Source organism: Oryx dammah, unplaced genomic scaffold (genome assembly GCF_014754425.2).
Source record: "Oryx dammah isolate SB20612 unplaced genomic scaffold, SCBI_Odam_1.1 HiC_scaffold_29, whole genome shotgun sequence".
Classification (NCBI taxonomy): domain Eukaryota; kingdom Metazoa; phylum Chordata; class Mammalia; order Artiodactyla; family Bovidae; genus Oryx; species Oryx dammah.
In genome coordinates this window covers 52,418,045-52,442,134 of record NW_024070213.1, presented here as the reverse complement: position 1 = coordinate 52,442,134, position 24,090 = coordinate 52,418,045, and the positions used below count along the sequence as shown (strand labels likewise).

At 37.8% G+C, this 24,090-nt stretch overlaps 2 protein-coding genes across 4 annotated transcripts in view; one reads left to right on the top strand and one right to left on the bottom strand.

Moving 5' to 3' along the window:
* NUP37 (nucleoporin 37) overlaps nt 1-6,169 on the bottom strand; it is a 52,124-nt gene extending 45,955 nt beyond the window's left edge. For both annotated transcript variants that reach the window (XR_005719925.1, XM_040234862.1), the window contains exons 1-2: nt 6,082-6,169; nt 4,652-4,867 (exon numbers count right to left, since the gene is read on the bottom strand). Coding sequence is in view for 1 of the 2 variants with exons in the window: in XM_040234862.1 (XP_040090796.1) it covers nt 4,652-4,807 (156 nt within the window). In the remaining variant the exon portion in view is untranslated. The remainder of the gene's footprint in view (nt 1-4,651; nt 4,868-6,081) is intronic.
* Nucleotides 6,170-6,211: 42 nt separating this feature from the next.
* The window catches only part of LOC120858661 (PARP1 binding protein), a 70,249-nt gene continuing 52,370 nt past the window's right edge, over nt 6,212-24,090 (top strand). The window contains exons 1-4 of one of the 2 annotated variants that reach the window (XM_040234859.1): nt 6,212-6,307; nt 9,736-9,891; nt 16,611-16,844; nt 21,255-21,362. In XM_040234859.1, coding sequence (XP_040090793.1) covers nt 9,739-9,891; nt 16,611-16,844; nt 21,255-21,362 — 495 coding nt within the window. In that variant the 5' untranslated portion in view covers nt 6,212-6,307; nt 9,736-9,738. The remainder of the gene's footprint in view (nt 6,308-9,735; nt 9,892-16,610; nt 16,845-21,254; nt 21,363-24,090) is intronic. The other variant, XM_040234860.1, reaches the window with a different exon arrangement.

The following is a 24,090-nucleotide window of genomic DNA, read 5'->3' as shown; positions in this document are numbered from 1 at the left end:
GACTATATAGTCTGCATTTTATGTATCACCAGTGAAACCTTTTTTCCTGGCAGCAATGTCTACCACCAAGCCAACTAAAAAGCCAGGGTGTGTGCGTGTGGTATAGGCAGAGATGAATGCTATTTTGGGTTTAGCTTGAGGTGTAGGCAGTATTGTATAGACAGGAAATTAAGATACTTTGGAAAACTTGCTATAATGCACATTATTATACAAGTCTCCAGCATATTTGAGGTTGGGGCAAAGCCAGGTTGATGAAAGGGCTATTCTAAGGGTTTGAAATTGGCTGTTCTTCCCACCACACCCATTTAAGGCCAAATACAGAATTTTAGTTGGATGAGACTGTAAAGTTTACCTAGTCTACTTCTTTCATCTAATGCTTATATCTCTATTAGAACATTTGAAAAAAAGTTTACATAATCCTTCTCTGAACATTTCCAAGTGAGAGAGAACTAGCTACTTTTGTGGCTAATTTATTCAATTTGGGGGTAGTTCTATTACAACAGTTCTCTTTAACATTAAACCAAAATCTGTTTCCATGTATATTCTATTCATTGCTCCAAACTGTTTAACTCAGTGACAACACATGTCTGGTCATTAACTGATCTCCACTAGGTGAACACACTCAAAGAGGCAGTTTCAGCCTTAGTCGTAAAGCACTGTAAGTAACAACTCCACTCAAAAAGAATTGATGACATAAAAGTTACCACTCTGAGTCTAATCCCTCTTTCACATGACGGTTTTAAACTTTTTAATGCCACTTTGAAATCTGTCTTCAAATACATTATCTCCTTTGAATCATAATACACTGCTAAGAACTGAAGTAAACACTAGATATTACTGTCAATTTACAGCACAGGATATAGAGCTGTGGTGCCAAATCTGGTGGCCATTAGCCCCATGGGGCTATTTAGCACTGGAAAAATGTGGCTGGTCCAAGATGTACACTTTATAAAGTGCAAAATGCACACCAGATTTCACAGACTTAGTATAAAAGGAATATGTAAGGATCTCATTAATAATTTTTATATTCGTTACACACATAAAATATATTGGATATGCTGGGTAAAAATACATTATTAAAATTCATTTCACCCGCTTTTTACTTTTCATAATGTGGTTACTATGACATTGAAATTTATATTTGTGGCTTACATTCTATTTCTATTGGACAGCACTGAATTAAGTTCCTTTGGCAGCTTAATCCAATTTTGGATTGGACCTATGAAAACAATATTTGGATTCTGAGCAGAGAGTCTGGCATATAACAGGTGCTCAATAAAAATTTGCTAAATTAAGTCTGTCACCCAAAGCATTAGGTAGCCTTTTCAACTTCATGTTCTATATAAATTCAATGTGCTTGTCCTAGTCTTCTCATCCAAGTCCCAGCAGAGGTTGCAATTCATTATTTTTGTAAAAAATTTTTATTAGGGTATAGTTGATTTACAACAGATTTACAACGTTGTATTAGTTTCAGGTGTATGCAATTCATTTTTGACCACCCTTTAAACAGAATTAGAAACCTTCATGCTCCCTCTACTCTTTACTTTTAGTGTTACCTTATTGCACTGCATTACATTTAAACATCTCCTTGAGGGCAGGGTCCTTGCTTTTTTAAAATATGTATTGTTAGTTCCCAGCACCTGATCTGCAATTAATGAGTATTTGACAAATATATGACACCAACCAATAGTACTGTCACTTGGCTCAAATTTCCAACAGTCAAAAGAATATCATGAAATTCTGAACAATGCTTTGTTGAAATTCAAATTTACTATATCAGCAGTGTTTTCCTAACAGTCTTAGAGTGAGGATTGCCTTTCTGACAGAAATGTGAAATCTTTCAATTCCGTTTTTCCTAGTTTTTTTCTCAAGATAAGAAACTGAGTGCTACAGAACTTGAAAGTTCTAACATGAGAGACTAGGAACAATGTTCAACAGTGCTTAATTAAATAAGAAAATAATTTCAGAAGAAGCAATCTGAATCTCCGCTGGCAAATTACTGGAACTCATTCTCTAGAACTGTTTGAACTATGGCTTCAACCTCTCTGAACAGCAGCACAGGAGGAAAAGAACAGGGACTTAAAAATCTGGTATAGAGTTTGTTTTTTCAGCTATTAGTCAGGTAAATCCTTGCATTCCTTTAAAGTAGAATGGAAACTCCATGAGGACAGAGACAGTTGTTTAACTGTATCCCCAATACCTGGCACAGAAGATAATTTGTGTTCACTGCTTGATAAATTAATAGAAGTCTAATTCTTTCCTTAGGTTACTTGGGGTTAAGACCCACATTGCCAGCCTCACAGTCTAAGGGTCCACAGGGATAATGCCTATGACCACAAACAGTAACAGAGCAATACAAATGTTTTTGCTTTTTTTTTTCTTCTTCTTTTGTCACTTTCCACCGTTTGCTCCCTTTTTCTCTCTGCTACCCATCACTTTTTTGCCTTCTTTTTCCTCTCTTTCTTGACTTTCTCCCTCAGAATTTCTTAGGTGAACATAAAGCAAAGCATATTTTTTCAGTACTTTTGAATACAATTAGCTATTAATTTCAAAAGCACTGAAACAAAATTCAATTTCATCTGTGGGGGGCTGCTTTTTTCTTTTGCAGGTTAGTAGTGTGTGTTAGAAAAATAGTTTCCCTTCAGTTTTTTTCAAGAGTGTGTTGTATTATTTCTCCGAACTATGTGACTTTTTATGATCCTAACCTGATGAGATCTTAACCTAGTTCAGCTGAGATCAGGCTGAAGGTCATATTCAGCCTAAAAGCTAGAAACTCCTACCCCAACCCTAAGAGGCAATGTGGGATAATGTAAGAACTCCTGTGTTCTACTCAGACACCAACCAACGGAAGCTTTTAATTCATACTTTCTGTTTAGGATAAATATACATGCAGTCTAGTTGTGTATAACCTAATACATTTATGCCACTGTAAAATGTCAAATTGCATTTATGATGTTAAAATACTGTAAGATACTGAACTGCCTCCTCAGTAAAAGAGTAAATAATATTTACAATGTTTATAATATCACTTTGGTGATAAAGTTATTTAAAATCTTTGAAAATCTGTCACTGCCAAATTACCTCACTGATTAACCTTAATCTAGGAAACAGTGTTACATAGATAACACTCTGATAAACAAAGGATTAACCAGAGATTCCTGAGGGTTGACCTCTTATTGTTCAAATTCTCTCTGACACGTAGAACTAGCTTTCCTGTGAGAAAATGTGATGTGTGCCACACCATTAAATATGGGGCTGTGCTTGAGTGTGCCTGACCAAATTGATGAGTCCTATGTATTAAATGTTTCAGACACTATGTAGGAACTGTACATGCTAACTTATGACATTCAGTACAGTTAAGTACAGTTGACCCTTGAAAACCATGATTTTGAACTGTGTCAACTTATATATAGATTTTTTTCAAAACATATCTACTAGAGGACTATATGATTTGCTGTTGATTGAATCCATGGATGAGGAATCAGGGAACTACAGTTACACCTGGATGTTCACTGCATCCATTATCCCTTACCTCCACAATGTTCAAGAGTCAAGTGTATAATTGTTCTCATTTTTATAGAAGAGAGGTTAAGTACCTGCTCAAGGTCACCTAGCTATTAAGAGATAAAACCGGGCAGGAACAAAAACCCAGGCATTTTGGCTCCAGAGTTCATGGTCTTAATGACTATGCTGAATTGCCTGTTCAATGAGTAGATCTCATACTCTGTATACTCTAGATATATAAAAAGCATGAGAGCGACTAGGAAAGCTGGTATCATCACAGCTATAAAATCTCCTGGAAGATCATTTTTAAGCTCTCAATACTACTAGCTTGTTTTTTTTTTTTCTATGTCAAAGTGGAATACAGAAAAGCTGGATTTAGTAATTAACCAGATCTCATTTAATTGGTATTTTCCCTGCACATAACAAGGTATAGTTAATCATAACCTTCAATTACTAGAATATTCCACTTCTAATCATAAAGCATAAGAGGAGCCTTATATATGTATATAGCCTTGCCCCTGAATAATGGGGTTTAGGGCAATGACTCTACACAGTTGAAAATCCCGGTGTAACTTGCAGTAAGTCTCCCTGGTGGCTCAGTAAAAAATCTGCCGACAATGCGAGAGATCCAGTTCGATCCCTGGGTCAGGAAGATCCTCTGGAGAAGGGAATGGCAACCTACTCCAGTATCCTTGCCTGGAGAATTCCATGGACAGAGGAAGAGCTTGGCAGGCTATAGTCCATGGTGTTGCAAAGAGTCTGACAGCACGGAGAGACTAATACTCATTTTTCTCCCTGTGGGCAATTCCTCGGCATCTGCAGATTCAACTAACTGTAGATTCTATAATATCCTAGTATTTACTACTGGAAAAAAAAAAAAAATCCATGTATAAGTGAACTATGCAGTTCAAACCTGTGTTGTTCAAGGGTCAACTGTATTCTTCCTTTTCAATACTTATTCAATGTTTGCACAAATATTAGGCATATATTACTAGGAATGTCTTTCTCAGTAGTTCTTCATCTCACTTTTTTTTTACATTTAAGCTCAGTATGCTTTCAAAGTTTAGTGAAAATTACCAAAGTTTGTGTAAGTTTTCTTTTCAGTGAAACATCTTCACTGTCACTCAGTGCAGTTTTGTACACTAACCTGAAATGTACAGGTGCCAATGAACACAAAATTATTGCCACCATATGCAATTAGGTTTCCTGAATCCCCACTCTCAAAGGGATTGAATTCTACCACGTGCACATAATCTTCACAATCCACAGTGTAGGCAGCATTTCTTGTGGCATCTTGCTTCATCTTGTATGGCAAAACTTGTGCAGCTGCAAAAATAGCCTTCTATTGGACAAGGTCACAGAACTGTGGATTACAGCACAGAAACAGAAACCATCAAAGTGTTAGGCTGTGATGACAGGCAGCTCAAAAAAAAATTATTCAACTACTTTGTGAATGGTACTTGCAGAGGAAGTCACTCCAAAATCTGTCTAGATTATTTAAAGGACAGGGAGTACTTAACGATGGAATTACACTACTTGGAAATATACTAATAAAAAATTAATGATCATTAACATTATGGAGCTCTACCTGCAAGCACCACCATTAAGTATTTTACTAACATTACCATGCCTAATACTTGCACAAACCTAAGAGGGAGGTACTATGGTCCCCTTTTTACAGATGAAGAAATCGAGACTTCAGATGGTTAACTCGCTTGCCAATCTCATAAGAGGAGTCAAAATGTGAGACTTTCTAAGTGTCGGACACCAGTACAAGAAAGAGAAACACAAAAGCCTGTTTTGAAAAAGCTCACAATCCAGGGTTATTTATGATTCAGTGTGAACAGTACTATAAAATAAGCAGATACAAAATATACAATCTGGAGGAAGGAATGCCAAAATGGGATACAAAATAGTATTCATAAAACCAGGCACAAAACTTCAGCTAACATTTCATGGCCTGGTGTGCATTCTGAAAGTAGCATTCCCAGATGAGACTTATAGATTCTGAAGAGGTCACTTTTTTGTTTTTGCTTTTAATAGGACGGTAGGAGTTGTCCTGAAAACAGCTGGGCTTGATAGCAAATACATCACATATCTTATGAGTATCTACTAAGAAATCATATGAGTTCCACCTCGGGAAATCTATAACCTAGTAACCTTAAGAGTGGGCCTCTGGGACTAAACAGTTGTAAAAAGTGACCAACAGGTAAGGCAGCAGTGTGGGAAGTGCAAAAGATTCCAGGTTAGGAAACTCGGTTTCTAACTGTTCATTAACGCAGTGTCCAGTCTAATCACAGTCTCAGGGTCTCACTGTACAAAGAGGGCTGGACTTGTCCCTCTAAAATTGCGAAAACAGGGGAGGGAGGGGACAAGAAAAGTCCCCGCATAGCCCTGACACCTCTTCCAGAGCCACGCAAATACCGCAATACCCCGCCACTACCTCCCGGAGCCCGAGGTCGAAAGGAAGAGGGGTGGGGAATGGCCCGAGGAGAGGAGGAACTCCCAGGGATAGATTGGAGGCGCGTGGCGACCGGCAGCCGAGCCATGCCCCTTGGGCTGACGCGCGATACGCACCGGAGGGCGCCTGGAAGCAGATAGAGCCGAGCTGCTGTTCACCTTGGGCGGCTGCGGCGCGCGCCGGCTCTGCTTCCGGGTCAGAGGGCGGGAGCTGCGATTGGCTGGCGGGCCCTCCCGCGAGATTTAAAATGTAAACCTGCGATCTCTCGAACAGTCACCCTAGTGTAGCCGGCTGGAGTTTTCTTCAGGGGAGTCTGCACCTCCTGGGTTCTCCCCGAGCCAGGTGAGTGTCACCTTTTTCTCTCCCGTCTGCGGGCTTTAAGCTGCGACTTGTGAGGGTTTTTCGGTAACAGCAGAGCGCCATGTGGTTGCCTAGAGTAATATTTGTGGAGTGTTTTTGTTTTGGTCTGGGGATATTGAACAGAGTTCTTATGTTCCATTGATGGAGCTGGAAGGTGCTGAGGGATCATCTGCTGACTGGAAGAATAAGGTCCACAGAGCCCTACTTAGTTAGTTAGGCAGGAAACCAGGCTTAGGTACACTTCACTTTCGCCCTCTCCCTTTTACTTCCGCCCAAGGAACTGTTAGGGCTTGCATACCATGAGCAGCAACGGTGCCCTTTTTTATTGAGTACCTCCTGAGTGTCCAGCACTAGGTCGATTATTTACTGTCTCACTAACGTGTCCTAATTTTATGAACTAGGAGATAATAATTTCCGTTTTACAGATGAAGAAATTTATGCTCATCAGAGGTTTTAAATACTGAAGGACATACAGCCAGTAAATGAGGACCCTAGTATGTCTCTTATCCATCTCACACTGGCTCCCCAGTGACATTTTCCTGCCTTACAATTTTTGCTGCAGTGCAGCTTGGAATCCAAATGCTAAAAACAAGTATTTAATATCGCTGCTGTCTTCTACTACTCTTTGTATGTTGCAGCCTGACATTCAGAATACTTGCATAATCATTGTCTCCTTGATTTCTGGAAGTATTCTACCTCTTCCTAGGCAGTCAGGGCTTATTCCTTGGGCTCACGCAGCCAGCTAGCTACTGAAAGAGTCAAGGCTAGAGGCTTGGCGAAGTCGTGGTACTGCCTGTTTTTGTGCAGCCAGTTCGTGAGCTAAGAATGGATTTTACATGTTTGGTTGGTTGAAAAAAAAAAATCCAGCAGAATAATATTTTATAATATGTGAAAATTTTATTATCTTTAAATTTCTGTAAAATTTTGCTAAAGCCAAGCTGTGCTCATTTGTTTATGTATTGTCTGTGGCTAGTTTCACCCACCAAGATGAAGTTTGAATAGTTGTAAGAGACCCTATGTCCTGCATGCCTCATTGTTTACTGTTGGAACCTTTCCGAAAGTGTTCTAACTCCTGAATGAGATGGACTTTTATATGTGCCAGGCGTTGTTCTAAAAACTTATCTTGTACTTATGTCATTTACTTTTCACAAAACCCTCTGAGATAGTACTATTATTATTTTTGTTTTCAGTACAAGGAAGCTGAGGCAGAGAGAGGTGACATAACTTGGAGTTCTCACAGCTTGTAAGTGGTGGAGACATAATTCAAAACAGTCTAATTCCAGATTAGTTTTCATTCTTAGCAATCCGAACTCATAGTATGTTTAAATAATACCAGTAAATAATTTACTACTAAATATTGATTCTAGACAAACTGATCATGTTACTGAAACTTTATTTCTTTACTTTATATTTTTTTCTTATAAGAGATTAAGGTGATATTTTGAAGACAATTTTACTGTTTACTTGGATTTATATTTTTGTAGATACTTTATAGTCTTCTACCTGTATCTTTAAATTGCATCCCTGATTATGTCTGCAAATTATTGTTTTGTAAATGGCACATACCCATTTTTTTTTTTAATCATTCAAACCCAAGATACCTAGTAAACATCCTGGATTCTGTTTATGTCATATAAAAAAAGAAGAAAAAGATAACAGAGGAGTAAATTGATTGAATGTGAATAGTAAAATACCCCAAATTAAATAATGGCATGTGACTATGTTGGAGACTAGGGTACTTAAAAGAAAGTAGGGAAAAAAAGTTGTAGTGATATAAAAGCGCACCACTTTTGGAGTTAGGTGTCTTGAATTTAGGTTTGTTTGGCCATTTGCTAGCTCAGCAGCATAGGGTATCACTTTCTTCAGGTGTAAAATGAGGATAATAACAGACCTTCCTCAGGACTCTTGTGAAGATTAAATGAGGTAATAAATATTAAGCTTTTGAAAAGTACCTGGCACCAAGAAACCTTCTAAGTATTAGCTGTTATTGTTTTGATTGTCTATTGCTGTGTAACAAACCACTCTGAAGTTTTAAGTGGTGTTAAACAACAGTCATTTTAAATGTTTATGATTCTGAGGATCAACGATTTGGGCTGTACTCAGCTATGTGTTTCTGAGTTGGTCTTGTCTAGGATTACTTAGGGTGCTGTATGTCATCTAACAGGTTGATTGGGTCTAGATAATCTGTGATAGCCTCACTCACATGTCTGTTCATGGTGTTGGTTATCAGCTGGAGGGCCTATCAGCTGGTTTTCCCCCACACAGCCTTTCCAGCAGGCTAATTTGCAGTTCTTCATATGGCATTCTGAGAATAGCGAGAGAGTAAGAGCTAAAACTGTAGGCTTGTGTCAGAAGGCCCCCAAGATTACCCTAGGTTGGATAATTTGCTAAGAGGACTCATAGGACTCAGCATATAGTTGTACTCATGCAATAATATGTTACAGCAAAATCAGGAAAGGGAGAAGGTACATGGAGTACTTTTAGGTACAAGAAGGTACTTTTCTCCAGGAGAAATCAAGCACAAACTTCCCAACGTCTTCTCTTAGGGGAGTCACACAGGATATAGTTACTTCTCCCAGCAACAAGTTATGACAGCACATGAAATGTTGTCTGTCAGGGTAGCTCTTTAGAGATTCAGTGCCCAGGCTTTTTACTGGGGTTTGAACATGTAGATATCTTCTATGTTCCCAAATTCTAGACTAAAAAGAAAAGCCTATCATCATAAGCTATATTGTTTGTACAAATAGTTTAAGTGCAATGAACCATTCTTACTGAAAATCTTCCTGAAATCTTAAGTTTCCAGATGCCAACCAAGGGCCAACCCTGTAAACATGCTTTTTAAAAGACAGTATCGGGTCTTCCATATTAACTCTTTCTGTATGGGCCTTTGGGAACTAGGTCTAGGCTTGGAACTCCTGTGATACCATTCTTGTTACATTCTATTGATCAAATCAAGTTACAAGGCTAACCCAGATTCAAAGGGGTGGAAAATAGACCACCTCTTTTCGGATAATTCAGGGATGAGAGAAAATTGACTTTCTTTGTTTTGTCTTCTGCCATAGATGTTACCATCTATTTCAAAATAACTATTTTTAAAAATATAGCTCGCTATGTTTGTGTCTATAATCATGTTTGCAGAATTTGCCTTTATCTGTTTTGTATTAATTTTCAGATCGATGGTTGGATTTCATTATTTTACAAGATTTACAAGAAAACTAAAGGAGAGGGAAATATGATTGGGTGGCAATTGTATTACTCTGTTTTTCTAAATTTAATTAAAAACAGTCATAGTAAATATGAAATGACCTCTTGTTCACTATTTTTCTCTTACTCTGCTTCCTTACACATGTTAAATATTAATTTCCAATTAAAATATGGATTTTTAACATTGCATTCTGTCCTACATTAAGAGAATGGCTGGGCTTAATCAGAAGTCTATCTTGGGTATGGTTAAAGAGTTCAGAAGGAACTGGCACACTCTTTGTAACTCTGAGAGAACTACTGTGTGTGGTGCAGACTCCATGCTCTTGGCATTGCAGCTTTCCATGGCAGAGAACAACAAACAGGTTAGTAGACTGTATTTAGGTTAACTTTTTTTTAAAAGTGAATTTTGGTTGGTGCCCATTTGAATAACCTTAATTGCATTAGTTTCTGGGCAATATGTGCCCTTCTATGATAATGTCATTAAACTATATTACAAATGCCTCTGCATGTCTGTGTCAAAATATTGCAATTGGATTTGAAATGATTTGTTAATTTGTCAAAAGTGAAGTTTTTATATGCATAATTTAATGTGTAACATGCACATTTGATGTTTAATTTATAATTTTAAGGTAAACATACAACTATTATGATTATTATGGTTAAAAATTATTTTTATAAGACTTCTGCAAAAAGTTCTAGAAGGCATACATAAATACTGTTTGTTTAAATGTAATCAAGTATTTTATGACTAATTTCAGACTCTGTGGTATAGATTAATTATTCCTAAGCCAGGCTGTGAAGCAGGATCACTTGGGAGGGCTTTTAAAAAGTATTGGCTCCTGTGCCCTAATCTTGGACACTGATTTTCCTGATCTTCACTGAGACCCTGGAAATTGTCTTATTTTTTAAGGAAACTTTTAATCTTTAGAACCTGAAGTGATTTTTGCACAGTTGGCTTGGGATAAGAGTGTTTGGAATAAGTTCTACCTAAGGGTTGAGAGATGTTCAGATGAAAGAAGGATGAACCTAGGCTGGAGTGGTAAGGAAAGTCTTCTTGGACTTTACATAATATACTTAAAAGAAGGAAGTCTTCAGATGGGAAGAATTTGAAGTGGTGAAGGAAGGAGATAATCAGTTCAGAGGAAGCAGTCCAGGGGGATTAAAATCATGATGGTTTGAAAATGGTCAGGACACAGCATTATCTTGACTAGAGAAGAAAATTTTTGAAGGGTAAAATGTTTTCAATGAGTCTGTTGGGCTAGATAGTGAAATGACATTCTGATGAATTATTTTAATTCTATATGTCACTAGTTCCCAGGCTTTTAAATTTCATATACTAGTAAAATTTCCCTCTCAAATTAGACATTGACAGATTTGAACATTTCTCATGTTAGCACATAAAGCCATTGAGAAAAAATAGTGACTAGAACCATCATTTTGAAAAAGAAAGAATAATTTAACACCTAAAATTCAGGAATTTTAAATGGTGCTTAAGTACACCTTTAAAAGGATACCTTTTGAGGTATCTTTTTCCTAAACTGTCTATTCGGATCCTATGCTTATTTTGTTGTTCAATCGCTAAGTTGTGTCCATCTCTTTGGGACCCTGTGCCAGGCTTCCTTGCTTACTTTACTGTTGACTTATTTTTGCCTATTTCTTACTCTTTGAAAGAGTTCTGCATGTATTTTAGATGCCCTCTTGTACACTTTGTCAGTATCTTTCAGTGTGCTCCATTTACCCATGTTCACTGGATATACTTCCCTTATACTTCAGTTCAGTTCAGTTGCTCAGTCATGTCCGACTCTTTGGGACCCATGGACTGCGGCACGCTGGGCCTCCCTGTCCATTACCAAATGCTGGAGTTTACTCAAACCCATGTCCATTGAGTCAGTGATGCCATCCAACCATCTCATCTTCTGTCGTCCCCTTTTCCTCCTGCCTTCAATCTTTCCCAGCATCAGGGTCTTTTGAAATGAGTCAGTTTTTTGAATCAGGTGGCCAAAGTATTGGAGTTTCAGCTTCAACATCAGTCTGTCCCATGAATATTCAGGACTGATTTCCTTTAGGATAGACTGGTTGGATCTCCTTGCAGTCCAAGGGACTCTTAAGAGTCTTCTCCAAAACCATAGTTCAAAAGCATCAATTCTTTGGCGCTCAGCTTTCTTTATAGTCCAATTCTCAGATCCATACATGACCACTGGAAAACCATAGCCTTGACTAGACGGACCTTTGTTGGCAAAGTAATGTCTCTGCTTTTGAATATGCTATCTAGGTTGGTCATAACTTTCCTTCCAAGGAGGAAGCCTCTTTTAATTTCATGGCTGCAATCACCATCTGCAGTGATTTTGGAGCCCAGAAAAATAAAGTCAGCCACTGTTTCCACTGTTTCCCCATCTATTTCCCATGAAGTGATGGGACCAGATGCCATGATCTTCGTTTTCTGAATGTTGAGCTTTAAGCCAACTTTTTCACTCTCTTTCACTTTTTTTTTCCTACTACTTGCCTGTCTTTATCTCTCACTTTCATCAAGAGGTTTCTGCCATAAGGGTGGTGTCATCTGCATATCTGAGGTTATTAATATTTCTCCTGGCAATCTTGATTCCAGCTTGTGCTTCTTCCAGCCCAGCGTTTCTCATGATGTACTCTGCATAGAAGTTAAATAAGCAGGGTGACAATATACAGCCTTGACGTACTCCTTTTCCTATTTGGAACCATTCTGTTGTTCCATGTCCAGTTCTAACTGTTGCTTCCTGACCTGCATATAGGTTTCTCAAGAGGCAGGTCAGGTGTTCTGGTATTCCCATCTCTTGAAGAATTTTCCACAATTTATTGTGATCCACACAGTCAAAGGCTTTGGCATAGTCAATAAAGCAGAAATAGATATTTTTCTGGAACTCTCTTGCTTTTTCCATGATCCAGCGGATATTGGCAATTTGATCTCTGGTTCTTCTGCTTTTTCCAAATCCAGCTTGAATGTCTAAAAGTTCATGGTTCACATACTGCTGAAGTGTGGCTTGGAAAATTTTGAGCATTACTTTAGTAGCATGTGAGATGAGTGCAATTGTGCGGTAGTTTGAGCATTCTTTGGCATTGCCTTTCTTTGGGATTGGAATGAAAACTGACCTTTTCCAGTCCTGTGGCCATTGCTGAGTTTTCCAAATTTGCTGGCCTGTTGAGTGCAGCACTTTCACAGCATCATCTTTCAGGATTTGAAACAGCTCAACTGGAAGTCCATCACCTCCCCTAGCTTTGTTCTTAGTGATGCTTTCTTGACTTCACATTCCAGGATGTCTGGCTCTAGGTGAATGATCACACCATAGTTATTATCTGGGTCATGAAGATCTTTTTTGTACAGTTCTTCTGTGTATTCTTGCCACCTCTTATTAATATCTTTTGCTTCTGTTAGGTCCATACCATTTCTGTCCTTTATCGAGGCCATCTTTGCATGAAATGTTCCCTTGGTATCTCTAATTTTCATGAAGAGATCTCCAGTGTTTCCCATTCTGTTGTTTTCCTCTATTTCTTTGCACTGGTTATCAGATTTGAATATGGTCCAATAGTGACATAATAAATAAGAAACAGTTTTAAAAATTGTATTCTATTTATCTACCACCCTTCCCGCAACAAACTTATTTTGCATTGAATGAGAAAAGAGAAAGGAAACTGACAGTTTTGATTTCTTACAGTTTATCAGGTGTTATTTAATATGTAGAATCTTACTTTATAACCAAGGAAGCTGACTCAGGGATTTCAGTATCTTATTCAAGGTCATACATCCAATTAATGCTCTTAAGTAAACTTGCTATCTTTTCTCTTTCAATTACAAGAATTCCAGTTAGTGAAAAAATAAAATTTATTTAAAATTTTGAATAATTATACAAGTATACATTCGGTAAAATGTAAAAAGTACAAGTACTCTGATAAGTGTAACTCGTTTTTTCTCATTTTATTCTTGTGAAATGCAATCCTTCTTATGTCCATAAGAGAACTAAAGGATTGAATGTTTTGAACTTCCTTCAAATATTTGCCAGCTGGCATGTTTTCTTAGCAAAACATTTTCTGATTTGACCGCAAACTCTCTCAATCAGTTGTTACTGGTTTGAATAATAGAATATGCTGTCATGATGGACACCTGATCGTGAAAACTGATATCTGGAGTGCATTTTTATTTGGATTTAAAATGTTTTTACAATCCCAGTATAAACACAGTTAATGTAGTCAAAACCTTTTCTCACAAGATTAAGAAATTGTATAGTTTCCTTTAGTTATAGTCATTCGGATAGGACTTCCCAAGTGGTGCAGTGGTAAAGATTCCACCTGCCAATGCAGGAGACACAAGAGATGTGGGTTCAGTCCCTGGGTTGTGAAGATCCCCTGGAGTTGGAAATGGCAACCTTCTCCAGCATTCTTGCCTGGAAAACTCCATGGACAGAGGAGCCTGGCAGGCTACAGTCCATCGGGTTGCAAAGAGTCGGACATGACTGAGAACAGCACAGAGTCATTAGGATGAAATCTGTACATTTATATTAGGCAAAATCTTAATTTATTTTTAACATGAAGGTTGTTATTCCAAAATGGTTTTTAGGAATTTTTGAGATATAACAGTGTAGTTTTGAAACTCTAAATAATTGAATTAGTTTAACTAATTAATTAATTAAATTAGTTAAACTTACATACCATTTGGAAATTCTTTGGTGTGTAAGTAACCTTTGTGGTATTGGGAAGTAAAGTATACAATTTTGATGCAATGCTGAGAAATTACAAATCTGTCTTAAATCTGGGTTATGGGTCCAGTGTTTGAGAGTCACTGATTTTTTTTTTTTTTTTGATTGTGCATTGAACTAATTTCATGAAATAGAATTAATTTTAATAATTTTTATATAATGGATCCTTACTTTAAAGACAATAAAGATAATTTTCTTAGTTGCTGCCATATGGATAAATAAAAATTTACTTACTTTAAGGCAGTTTGGGCATCTTGTCTTAAATTTGGATATTAGAAAATATGGCTACTTTTTATAAAAGATACAGAGATTTGAAAGAATCAGATATGTAGAAAATAACATAATATTTGGCTTCCTTTTATTTCTTTCTATTAATCTTCATTGGCTTCAGATGGTGTTACAATTTAGTTCTAATGAATAGTGCTATTTAAATACCCACCCATTTTTAAATGCTATTAATGGAAAGATATTGGTGTTAGCAAAAAATGCTAACATATTAAACTTAACTGTGGAAGAGGGCAGCAAAATATATTTCTCAAAACCACATACAGATACTTAATAATATTTGTTACTCATCCTGCATTGGAAAGCAGTACTTAGATTTTTTTTTTTTCAACTAAATTAGGTCTATCATGTTTTGGAGGGCATCATTGTTAATATCTTGGATACTTAAGTGGAACAGAATGCAATCAATTTAAAAAAAATCTTCAACATGACCACTGAGATAATTTATCATGAAGATATTGAATAAGAGGAAAAAAAGAACAATTTTGCCTAGTTAGTAACATCTGACAACTTATAGAAAGAAATCTGAACTGTTGCTTTTTAGCATTTGTTTGTGATAGTTAAGTGTGATGATAAGCAGGGAAGGTTCAAAATTCTTCACTGACCCTAAATTTTAGCAGATATTTTAGCTTCCCTGGAAATAGTAATAAAACATAATTTTTTAAAATTTAAGTTTTATGATCATGTTTTAAGACTAACATTTGGGATAATGTAGTATGTAGGAATCCAGTGTGGCATTGAAGTTTTAAATAAGAGACTAAAAATACCTTAGCAAAAAGAACTAAAAGGAATTAATGTTTCCTTAATCAATAGCACTTAAGTACAACTTACTACTAACCCATCCTCTCCCACTTTTGGTAGAAGAAATATAGTAAAGTTCAGGAAATAAGATGACTATATTTGTTAAGGGTTTCCTTTGTAGCTTTGATGTTAAAGAATCTGCCTGCAATGCAGGAGACCTGGGTTCAATCCCTTGGTGGGGAAGATGCCCTGGAGAAGAGAATCGCAACCCACTCCAGTATTCCTGCCTGGGAAACTCCATGAACAGAGGAACCTAACGGGCTACAGACCATGGAGTTTCAAAGGACTGGACATGATTAAGCGACTAACACTTCGACTTTCTTTCATATTTGTTAACTTTATCAAGTGCAAACTTTTTATAGTTGATAGTGTTTTTGAAAATCATCAAAATCTTTTTCTTTTATATCAGGTATTAATATTATTCTTTAGTTCAACTTGGCTGTTCTTTTAAAATACGGTGGAATTCAATGTAGAGTTTTCTATGACAAAATTCAATTTGTAACATTCAGAAAACAAAGATCATAGCATCTGATCCCATCACTTCATGGCAAATAGATGGAGAAACAGTGAGAATGGTGGCAGACTTTATTTTTTGGGCTCCAAAATCACTGCAGATGGTGCCTGCAGCCATGAAATAAAAAGACCTACTCCTTGGAAGGAAAGTTATGACCAACCTAGACAGCATATTAAAAAGCAGAGACATTACTTTGCCAACAAAGGTCCGTCTAGTCAAGGCTTTGGTTTTTCCATTAGTCATGTATGGATGTGAGAGTTGGACTATAAAGAAAGCTGAGTGCTGAAGAATTGATGCTTTTGAACTGTGGTGTTGGAGAAGATGCTTTAGAGTTCCTTGGACTGCAAGGAGATCAAACCAGCCCATCCTAAAGGAGATCAGTCCTAGGTGTTCATTGGAAGGACTGATGTTGAAGCTGAAACTCCAATATCTTGGCCTCCTGATGTGAAGAACTGACTCATTTGAGAAGACACTGATGCTGGGAATGATTGAAGGCGAGAGGAGAAGGGGACAACAGAGGATGAGGTGGTTGGATGGCATCACCAACTCAATGGACATGAGTTTGAGTAAACTCCAGGAGTTGGTCATGGACAGGGAGGCCTGGCATGCTGCAATTCATGGGGTTGCAAAGAGATGGACATGACTGAGCGACTGAACTGAACTGAACTGAACTGATCTTAATTGTAAGTTAATGAGTAACTAGCATCCAACTCAATCATTTTATTTTTGGTAATTTTTAATTTTTTTTCTCTTTCAGCATAGTGGAGAGTTTACAGTCTCTCTCAGTGATATCATATTGACCTGGAAATACTTTCTACATGAGAAATTAAACTTACCAGTTGAAAATATAAAAGTGATTAACCATTATGAAGACATCAGGAAGATTTATGATGATTTCTTAAAGAATAGTAACATGTTAGATCTGATTGATGTTTATAAAAAATGTAGTGATTTGACTTCTAATTGTGAAAATTATGCGAACATATCTCCAGTAAGTATTTTTTAAAATAATTCTGTCTTAGTTGAATTAAAATTTGGCTAGATTTATTTTTATTTTAAGTGATGGTATTAGCATTTATAGTAACTTGATAATGCTTTTGCTTTTTGGATCATGTTAAGAATGGAAAATTTTGCTACCTGAAAGCTAGTCATTACTTGAGAGAAATATTTTGGTGGTAAATTTTGGTGAACTTGTGTTATTAATATTTTGTTAAATTATAAGGACAGCTAATTATTAGATTAAAACATTTTTAGTAAATCAATACCAAATGTGTGATTTCCTTTTGAATAATGTCAAGGATTGCTTTTGTATTTTACTTTCTTGGTTTAGGGTGCATCTGTTCATTTGGCATATATAGTATAAATAATGGATTAATAGTTTTTACTAAGGTGGAGTATGATTTAATGAGAATGTTCAGTATGATACACTCTGTATGAGGTAATATTCTATTCCTTTTTTGCAGACATTCATTGCTTTATTTTTTTATAGAATATGAATTTTAAAGTTAATGGAGTATCATCCTTCATAGCTTGGTTGATATACTATTCTAGAATATATTTGAATATATCTAGTATGTTTTAACATATTGAAAAGATATTTCTTTATCTTAATATTTACCAAGTGCCTCTAAAGTAGTAATTAAACAGTGGTAAAAAATAATAATAACTGTGGCCATAATTAGAAGAAAATGTTTACTGGAATTTCTAAGATAAAATATTTTACAGATATTTCTTTTCAATAACTTGGCAGTAATGTTTTGGCTTCTTAGAATAGAAAACTCCACAATAACAGTTATTTAAGATAATGGAAGTTTGTTTTATTCCTTAGTAAAAGATGTCTAAAGGTGAGTAAGCATCTAGGACTTGTATGATTGGTTCATGGTTGTCAGATACCTAGGAGTTTTCGGTCATTCTGCCCTCTCTCCCATCTTAGTTCTTCACTTCTACTCTCAAGATCACTTGTGGTTCAAGGTAGTTGTTGGAGCTCCAGATGTTGTATTAGCATTTCTTGCAGCAGGAAGTGGTAAGGGAGGACAGTCTCTTTTCCTTTTAAGTGGTGTACCTCTTTGGCTTCCATCTCACTAACCAAAGCTTAGTCACATGGCCACACCAAGATGCTAGCCAGGATGGAGAATATAGTTTTTATTCTGTGTAGTAACATGCCAGAAACAAAAAGAAAGCTCAGATACTAAGGAAGAAGGGGAGAATGGATACTGGCAGCTGGTTAGTTGTCCTTGTCTCATTGGGCCATCATGAAAATCCTTGCCCATTTGTAACTTCTCAAAATACATTCACGTACATGCATACCCTGGCATACACAGCCCCACCATAATAAGGATACTAGCAAGAGAGTTCCAGAAAAATATCTATTTCTGCTTTATTGACTATGCCAAAGCCTTTGACTGTGTGGATCACAATAAACTGTGGAAAATTCTGAAAGAAATGGGAATACCAGACCACCTAACCTGCCTCTTGAGAAATCTGTATTCAGGTCAGGAAGCAACAGTTAGAGCTGGACATGGAACAACAGACTGGTTCCAAATCGGAAAAGGAGTATGTCAAGGCTGTATATTGTCACCCTGCTTATTTAACGTCTATGCAGAGTACATCATGAGAAACGCTGGACTGGAAGAAACACAAGCTGGAATCAAGATTGCTGGGAGAAATATCAATAACCTCACATATGCAGATGATACCACCTTTATGGCAGAAAGTGAAGAGGAGCTAGAAAGCCTCTTGATGAAAGCAAAAGAGGAGAGTGAAAAAGTTGGCTTAAAGCTCAACTTTCAGAAAACGAAGATCATGGCATCCGGTCCCATCACTTCATGGCAAATAGATGGGGAAACAGTGGAAACAGTGTCAGACTTTATTTTTTTCGGCTCCAAAATCACTGCAGATGGTGACTGCAGCCATGAAATTAAAAGAGGCTTTCTCCTTGGAAGGAAAGTTATGACCAACCTAGATAGCATATTCAAAAGCAGAGACATTACTTTGCCGACAAAGGTCCATCTAGTCAAGGCTATGGTTTTTCCTGTGGTCATGTATGGATGTGAGAGTTGGACTGTGAAGAAGGCTGAGCACTGAATAATTGATGCTTTTGAAGTGTGGTGTTGGAGAAGACTCTTGAGAGTCCCTTGGACTACAAGGAGATCCAACCAATCCATCTAAAGGAGATCTACCCTGGGATTTCTTTGGAGGGAGTGATGCTGAACCTGAAACTCCAGTACTTTGGCCACCTGATGCGAAGAGTTGACTCATTGGAAAAGACTCTGATGCTGGGAGGGATTGCGGGCAGGAGGAGAAAGGGACGACCGAGGATGAGATGGCTGGATGGCATCACGGACTCGATGGACATGAGTCTGAGTGAACTCTGGGAGATGGTGATGAACAGAGAGGCCTGGCGTGCTGCGATTCACGCAAAGAGTCGGACACGACTGAGCGACTGAACTGACTGACTGTGAGTGATGACAGTTCTTTTTATAATTCCCCTCTAGTTATATTTTATGTGCTTACTTTTAGAGATGATTTTTAACTATTTTTCACAAAGTTAATTTAGAGAGACTAATGAAACACAAGTTTTAGCTTGTAGGAATAACAAACAAGAATTTCTGAAAAGCCAGTGAGAGTATTATCTGCCTGAGGTCTTTGTTTTCATTTTATCCTTTGCCTCTAAGTTCTCTAACAAATTTCTTCATTTAAGTGAATTAACTAATAGTGTGAGATATATAAGGTTCTACATTTGAAGATGTTCTGCCTCCAGATAGCAGTATGTCTCCTCTGCAGAACATCAGGAAAGAAGTGGGAACTGCTGAGATAGTAATATATGAAGTAGAACATTTTCTGCATTTAAATCTTAGAAGACTAACAACTTGGTCGATACTTACATTACTCAAAGGAAGCTTGCAGTGAGGAAAAAATGAGCAGGAAAATATCCTTAGATTGATTTTTTTTTAAATATGCTAAATATCTTAATTTAAAGTATCTTTAAAGATACATATCAGAAAGTTCTAAAGATTTCTGAATTTAAAAATCCTGAAATTTCATGATCCTGATAAGCATTGTTTGTTTTTGATTTATTGTAGCTTAAATAAGGTAAGAATTATAAGGAGTTAAGATAAAGATAATGCAGGGAAGTTCTGGGAACATAATTTGAATGATGCCCCTCTCCCTTTTATTTCCTAGTTTTATAATTCTGCTCCTGAGGGATATGGATGCAGGGCCCCATGGGCATATAGGAGCATAAAGTGAAGTTGCTCAGTTGTGCCCAACTCTGCGGCCCCATGGACTATAGCCTACCAGGCTTCTCTGACCATGGCATTTTCCAGGCAGGAGTACTGGAGTGGGTTGCCATTTCCTTTTCCAGGGAATCTTTCCGACCCAGGGGTTGATCCCAGGTCTTTTGCACTGCAGGCAGACGCTTTACCCTCTGAGCCACAAGGGAAGCAGGAGCATAGAAGTCTTTGTTCTAACTGAACTCTAGGGAGAACTGGTACAGCGATTGCTTTCATAAGCTGAACAATTATCTGGAGGACAAAATCAGAGACCTAGGCTGATGAGCAAATATGGTGAATCTTGAGAAGAGCTTGGTGGTGGTGGTGGTGGTTTAGGCACTAAGTCATGTCCGACTCTTACGACACCATGGACTGTAGCCCTCCAGGCTCCTCTGTCCATGGGATTTCCCAGGTAAGAATGCTGGAGTGGGTTGCCATTTCCTTTTCCAGGTGATCTTCCCAACCCAGGAATTGAACTCCAGTCTCTTGCATTGCAGGCAGACTCTTTACCAACTGAGCTACGAGAAAAGTCCTGAGAAGAGCTTAGCAGTCCTTAGAGATCTCGGGAACGTCAATACCTGCCTTCTATGAGTGTGCCAGGGTTCCCTGACTCTCAGGAAGCCATTAAGTAGCCCAACAGATGGTTTTACTGTTGGTGAGGCTTGAGAGACCACAAGAAGACTTTCTCAGCCTAAGCAGGTGACTGGCAGCCTGTTTATTTCTCTACAGTCAGCTGAGCCTCAAAGAACTAGTGAAAAAAAGCTCTTTGGGATTCAGTTGACTGTTTAGGTATATTAAATGATAACAGTTCTATGAATAATGGAAGTTGAAACAATCTCTACTCCTTATGGGGGCTTCCTAGATGTTGCTAGTGATAAAGAACCTGCCTGCCAATGCAGGAGATGCAGATTTGATCCCTGGGTCAGGAAGATCCCTGGAGAAGGGCATGGCAACCTACTCCAGTATTCTTGCCAGGAGAATCCCATGGACACAGGAGCCTGGCAGGCTATAGTCCATGGAGTTGCACAGAGGCAGACACAACTGAAGTGACTTAGCATACATGTACTACTCCTTATGGAGCAGCAGTGGAATTCTCAGCTGATTGTACTAATATTGTGTAATTCTTACAGAGTCGTCTATTGGATTTTCTGTCTGGCAGAGAGTATGCAGTAGATGATGAGACTGATTTTTCTGAACCAGCATCACCAATGAGTAAACACAACCAGGAAAATGAAAAGGTATGGGTAAACTGAGTAAATTAAAGCTAGATATGATCCTCTTGAAATCACTATGAATTTGATTGTACATTACAGGGTTTTTTTTGTTACTTTTTACAAGTTTTTAATTTGTTGAGGAAAAATATATTTGCAAAGAGCAGTACATTAGAGACTAGCAAGAGCATGATATCAGTAATAATCAGTTTATTGTTTTGTACATGGTAACAGGCACTGTGCAAAATAGGTATCTCTCTAAGTATCTACTTAGAAAAGTAGCTAAAGATACAGGTTGCCAGAGTTCTTTGAATTTTTGTATTTGGTATACTTCCCAGTTAGCATTTTAAATGGTTGATTCTTAGGAGGATATGTACAATTGAAAAATCTATTCTCTACTCTTGGCAGCAGAATAAATGATGTATCATGAGTTCTGATAACAGGATTTGTTGTGCAAACAAACCATAGAAAAGTAATACAGGCTTGGTCTAATGTAATTTGACTTCAGTTGAACAGTTTGCTGGATTCCTAATTACAGTAGTAATCCCTTACCGAGGTTCAGCCCTGGTGGATCCAGGGAATTTGAAGGTGGGGACGGCGTAGGTGTCTTTGGAAAAATACATATTTAATTACAGATATAGAGAGAGATTAGAAAAGGATAGTGTAGTAGGAGAATTAGTGGAGAAAAGAGGCTGAATTTCAGCCAGAGAAACGGGAGCAAGAAAGAAGCGACATGGTGGAATCAGTCTTTCCGGAAACTGATCCGATTTCTTTATTTTGGGGTTTGCTTATATACCTTTTGTTACACATAAGGATGAATACAGAGTCACGTGGGGGTCTTAGGGATATTACATCATCTTCTGGCCATGAGTGAGACCTGCTGACATTCTATGATCCTTTCTTTCTGATAACCAAAAACCTTGTTTCTTCCAAGGGTGTTTTTTCTTAAACCAGGCACCACCCTCCAGATAAAGTTGCATTCCTATAGGGTGAGGGTGTAGTGAGTTACAATTAAGAAAGGAATTTATTTAACCCAAGGTTAACAGGATTAATCTTAAAGGTTAATACTTATTTCTCCTGTTTAAAGGTTAATACTTATTTCTCCTATATGTTAGTTATATTCATTATACGGGCAGGGAATATGGAGATTTAGCAGCAAACATCAGCCCAACAAATGAAAATCCTTTTACCAATGCTCCCCTTAAGATCTATTTAATCTTAAGATAGCGATAAAGTTACATTTTTACATAACAAAGACACAGTGATTTATAACAAAGCACAGTGATCTATTACAAAAGAGAAAATCCATTAACTCAAAAAGTCTAGTATTGCTAACATCTAAAACTACTATATTTCCTTTTCTATATTCCAAATACATTGATTAATATATTCCTAGATGCTTAAGGATGTGGAGGCCTCGTGGCAATCATTGACTCAACAATGAGAAAAGCCCTATGCTAATTAAGACTCTCAAAATACTCCACAACTCTCTGTGCTGTTTGTGGTTAAGACGTAGTAAACAATCATGTGGCAGGAGTATGGATAATCCTGTCACACAAGCTAGTCTGTCAGCAGAGAGGTTTGACCTGAGACATCCTTGTCCCACCCAGAGCAGGGAATTGGCAGCAATCATTGACACAACAAATGAAAAACCCTTCACCGATATAATTCCTAACCAACCCATTATACTGATAATTTCTAACTCCCCAAAAGAATTTGCCTTTAGTAAGTCTAAAACATCTCATGCCTCTCAGATTGGGAGGCTGTAAACAATCACATGTGGCCGGAGGAACCTATACAGGTGGGTTAGATAACCTTCAGAGGAGTTCCTAAGCTGAAACACTCTTATCACGCCCAGGAATTTTAATTGCCTTGGAGCTGCAAGTTTACTCCTTCTCCGAGAGAAACGGTTATGGGGGAGAGCCCCCCCGTAAAGTCAGAGGTGTAGATGAGAGCATAAAACAGACTCTGGTTTTGGGGTAGATGCTCGGGAACAGGGGGTTTCCTGAGGCTTGATCACGCCTTTGCGTATGCCAAGCCTCCTTCCTCATGACCTTTGCCATGGGCGGAGTTCCTCACGCTGGCCCCCAACAATCCCTCAACTTTTTTTTTTTTTAAACTGCTCCTCAAAGCTTGTGGAATCTTAGTTCTCAGACCAGGGATTGAACCCTGGCCCTCAGCAGTGAAAGTACAGAGTCTTAACCACTGGACTACCAGGATATTTTCCAGATTGCAGTTTTAAAAATATGTTTTATCTCTATGGGATTCCCTGGTAGCTCAGATAGTAAAAAATTTTACTGTCATATGGGAGACCTGGGTTTGATTCCTGGTTTGGGAAGTTACTCTGAAGAAGGGAATGGCACCCCACTCCAGTATTCTTGCCTGGAGAATCCCATGGACAGAGGAGCCTGGTGGGCAACAGTCCATTTGGTCACTAAGAGTTGAACACAACATGGTCACTAAACAGTAGCAACAATGTGGTGTATATCTGCATCTAATATTTTTTCTGTCCTATTGGAAAAACACCAATGCAGTATACTAACACATATATACGGAATTTAGAAAGATGGTAATGATGACCCTGTATGCAGGATAGCAAAAAAGACACAGATGTGTATAGCGGACTCTTGGACTCAGAGGGAGAGGGAGAGGGTGAGATGATTTGGGAGAATGGCATTGAAACATGTATAATATCATGTAAGAATCAAATCGCTAGTCTGTGTCCAATGCAGGATACGGCATGCTTGGGGCTGGT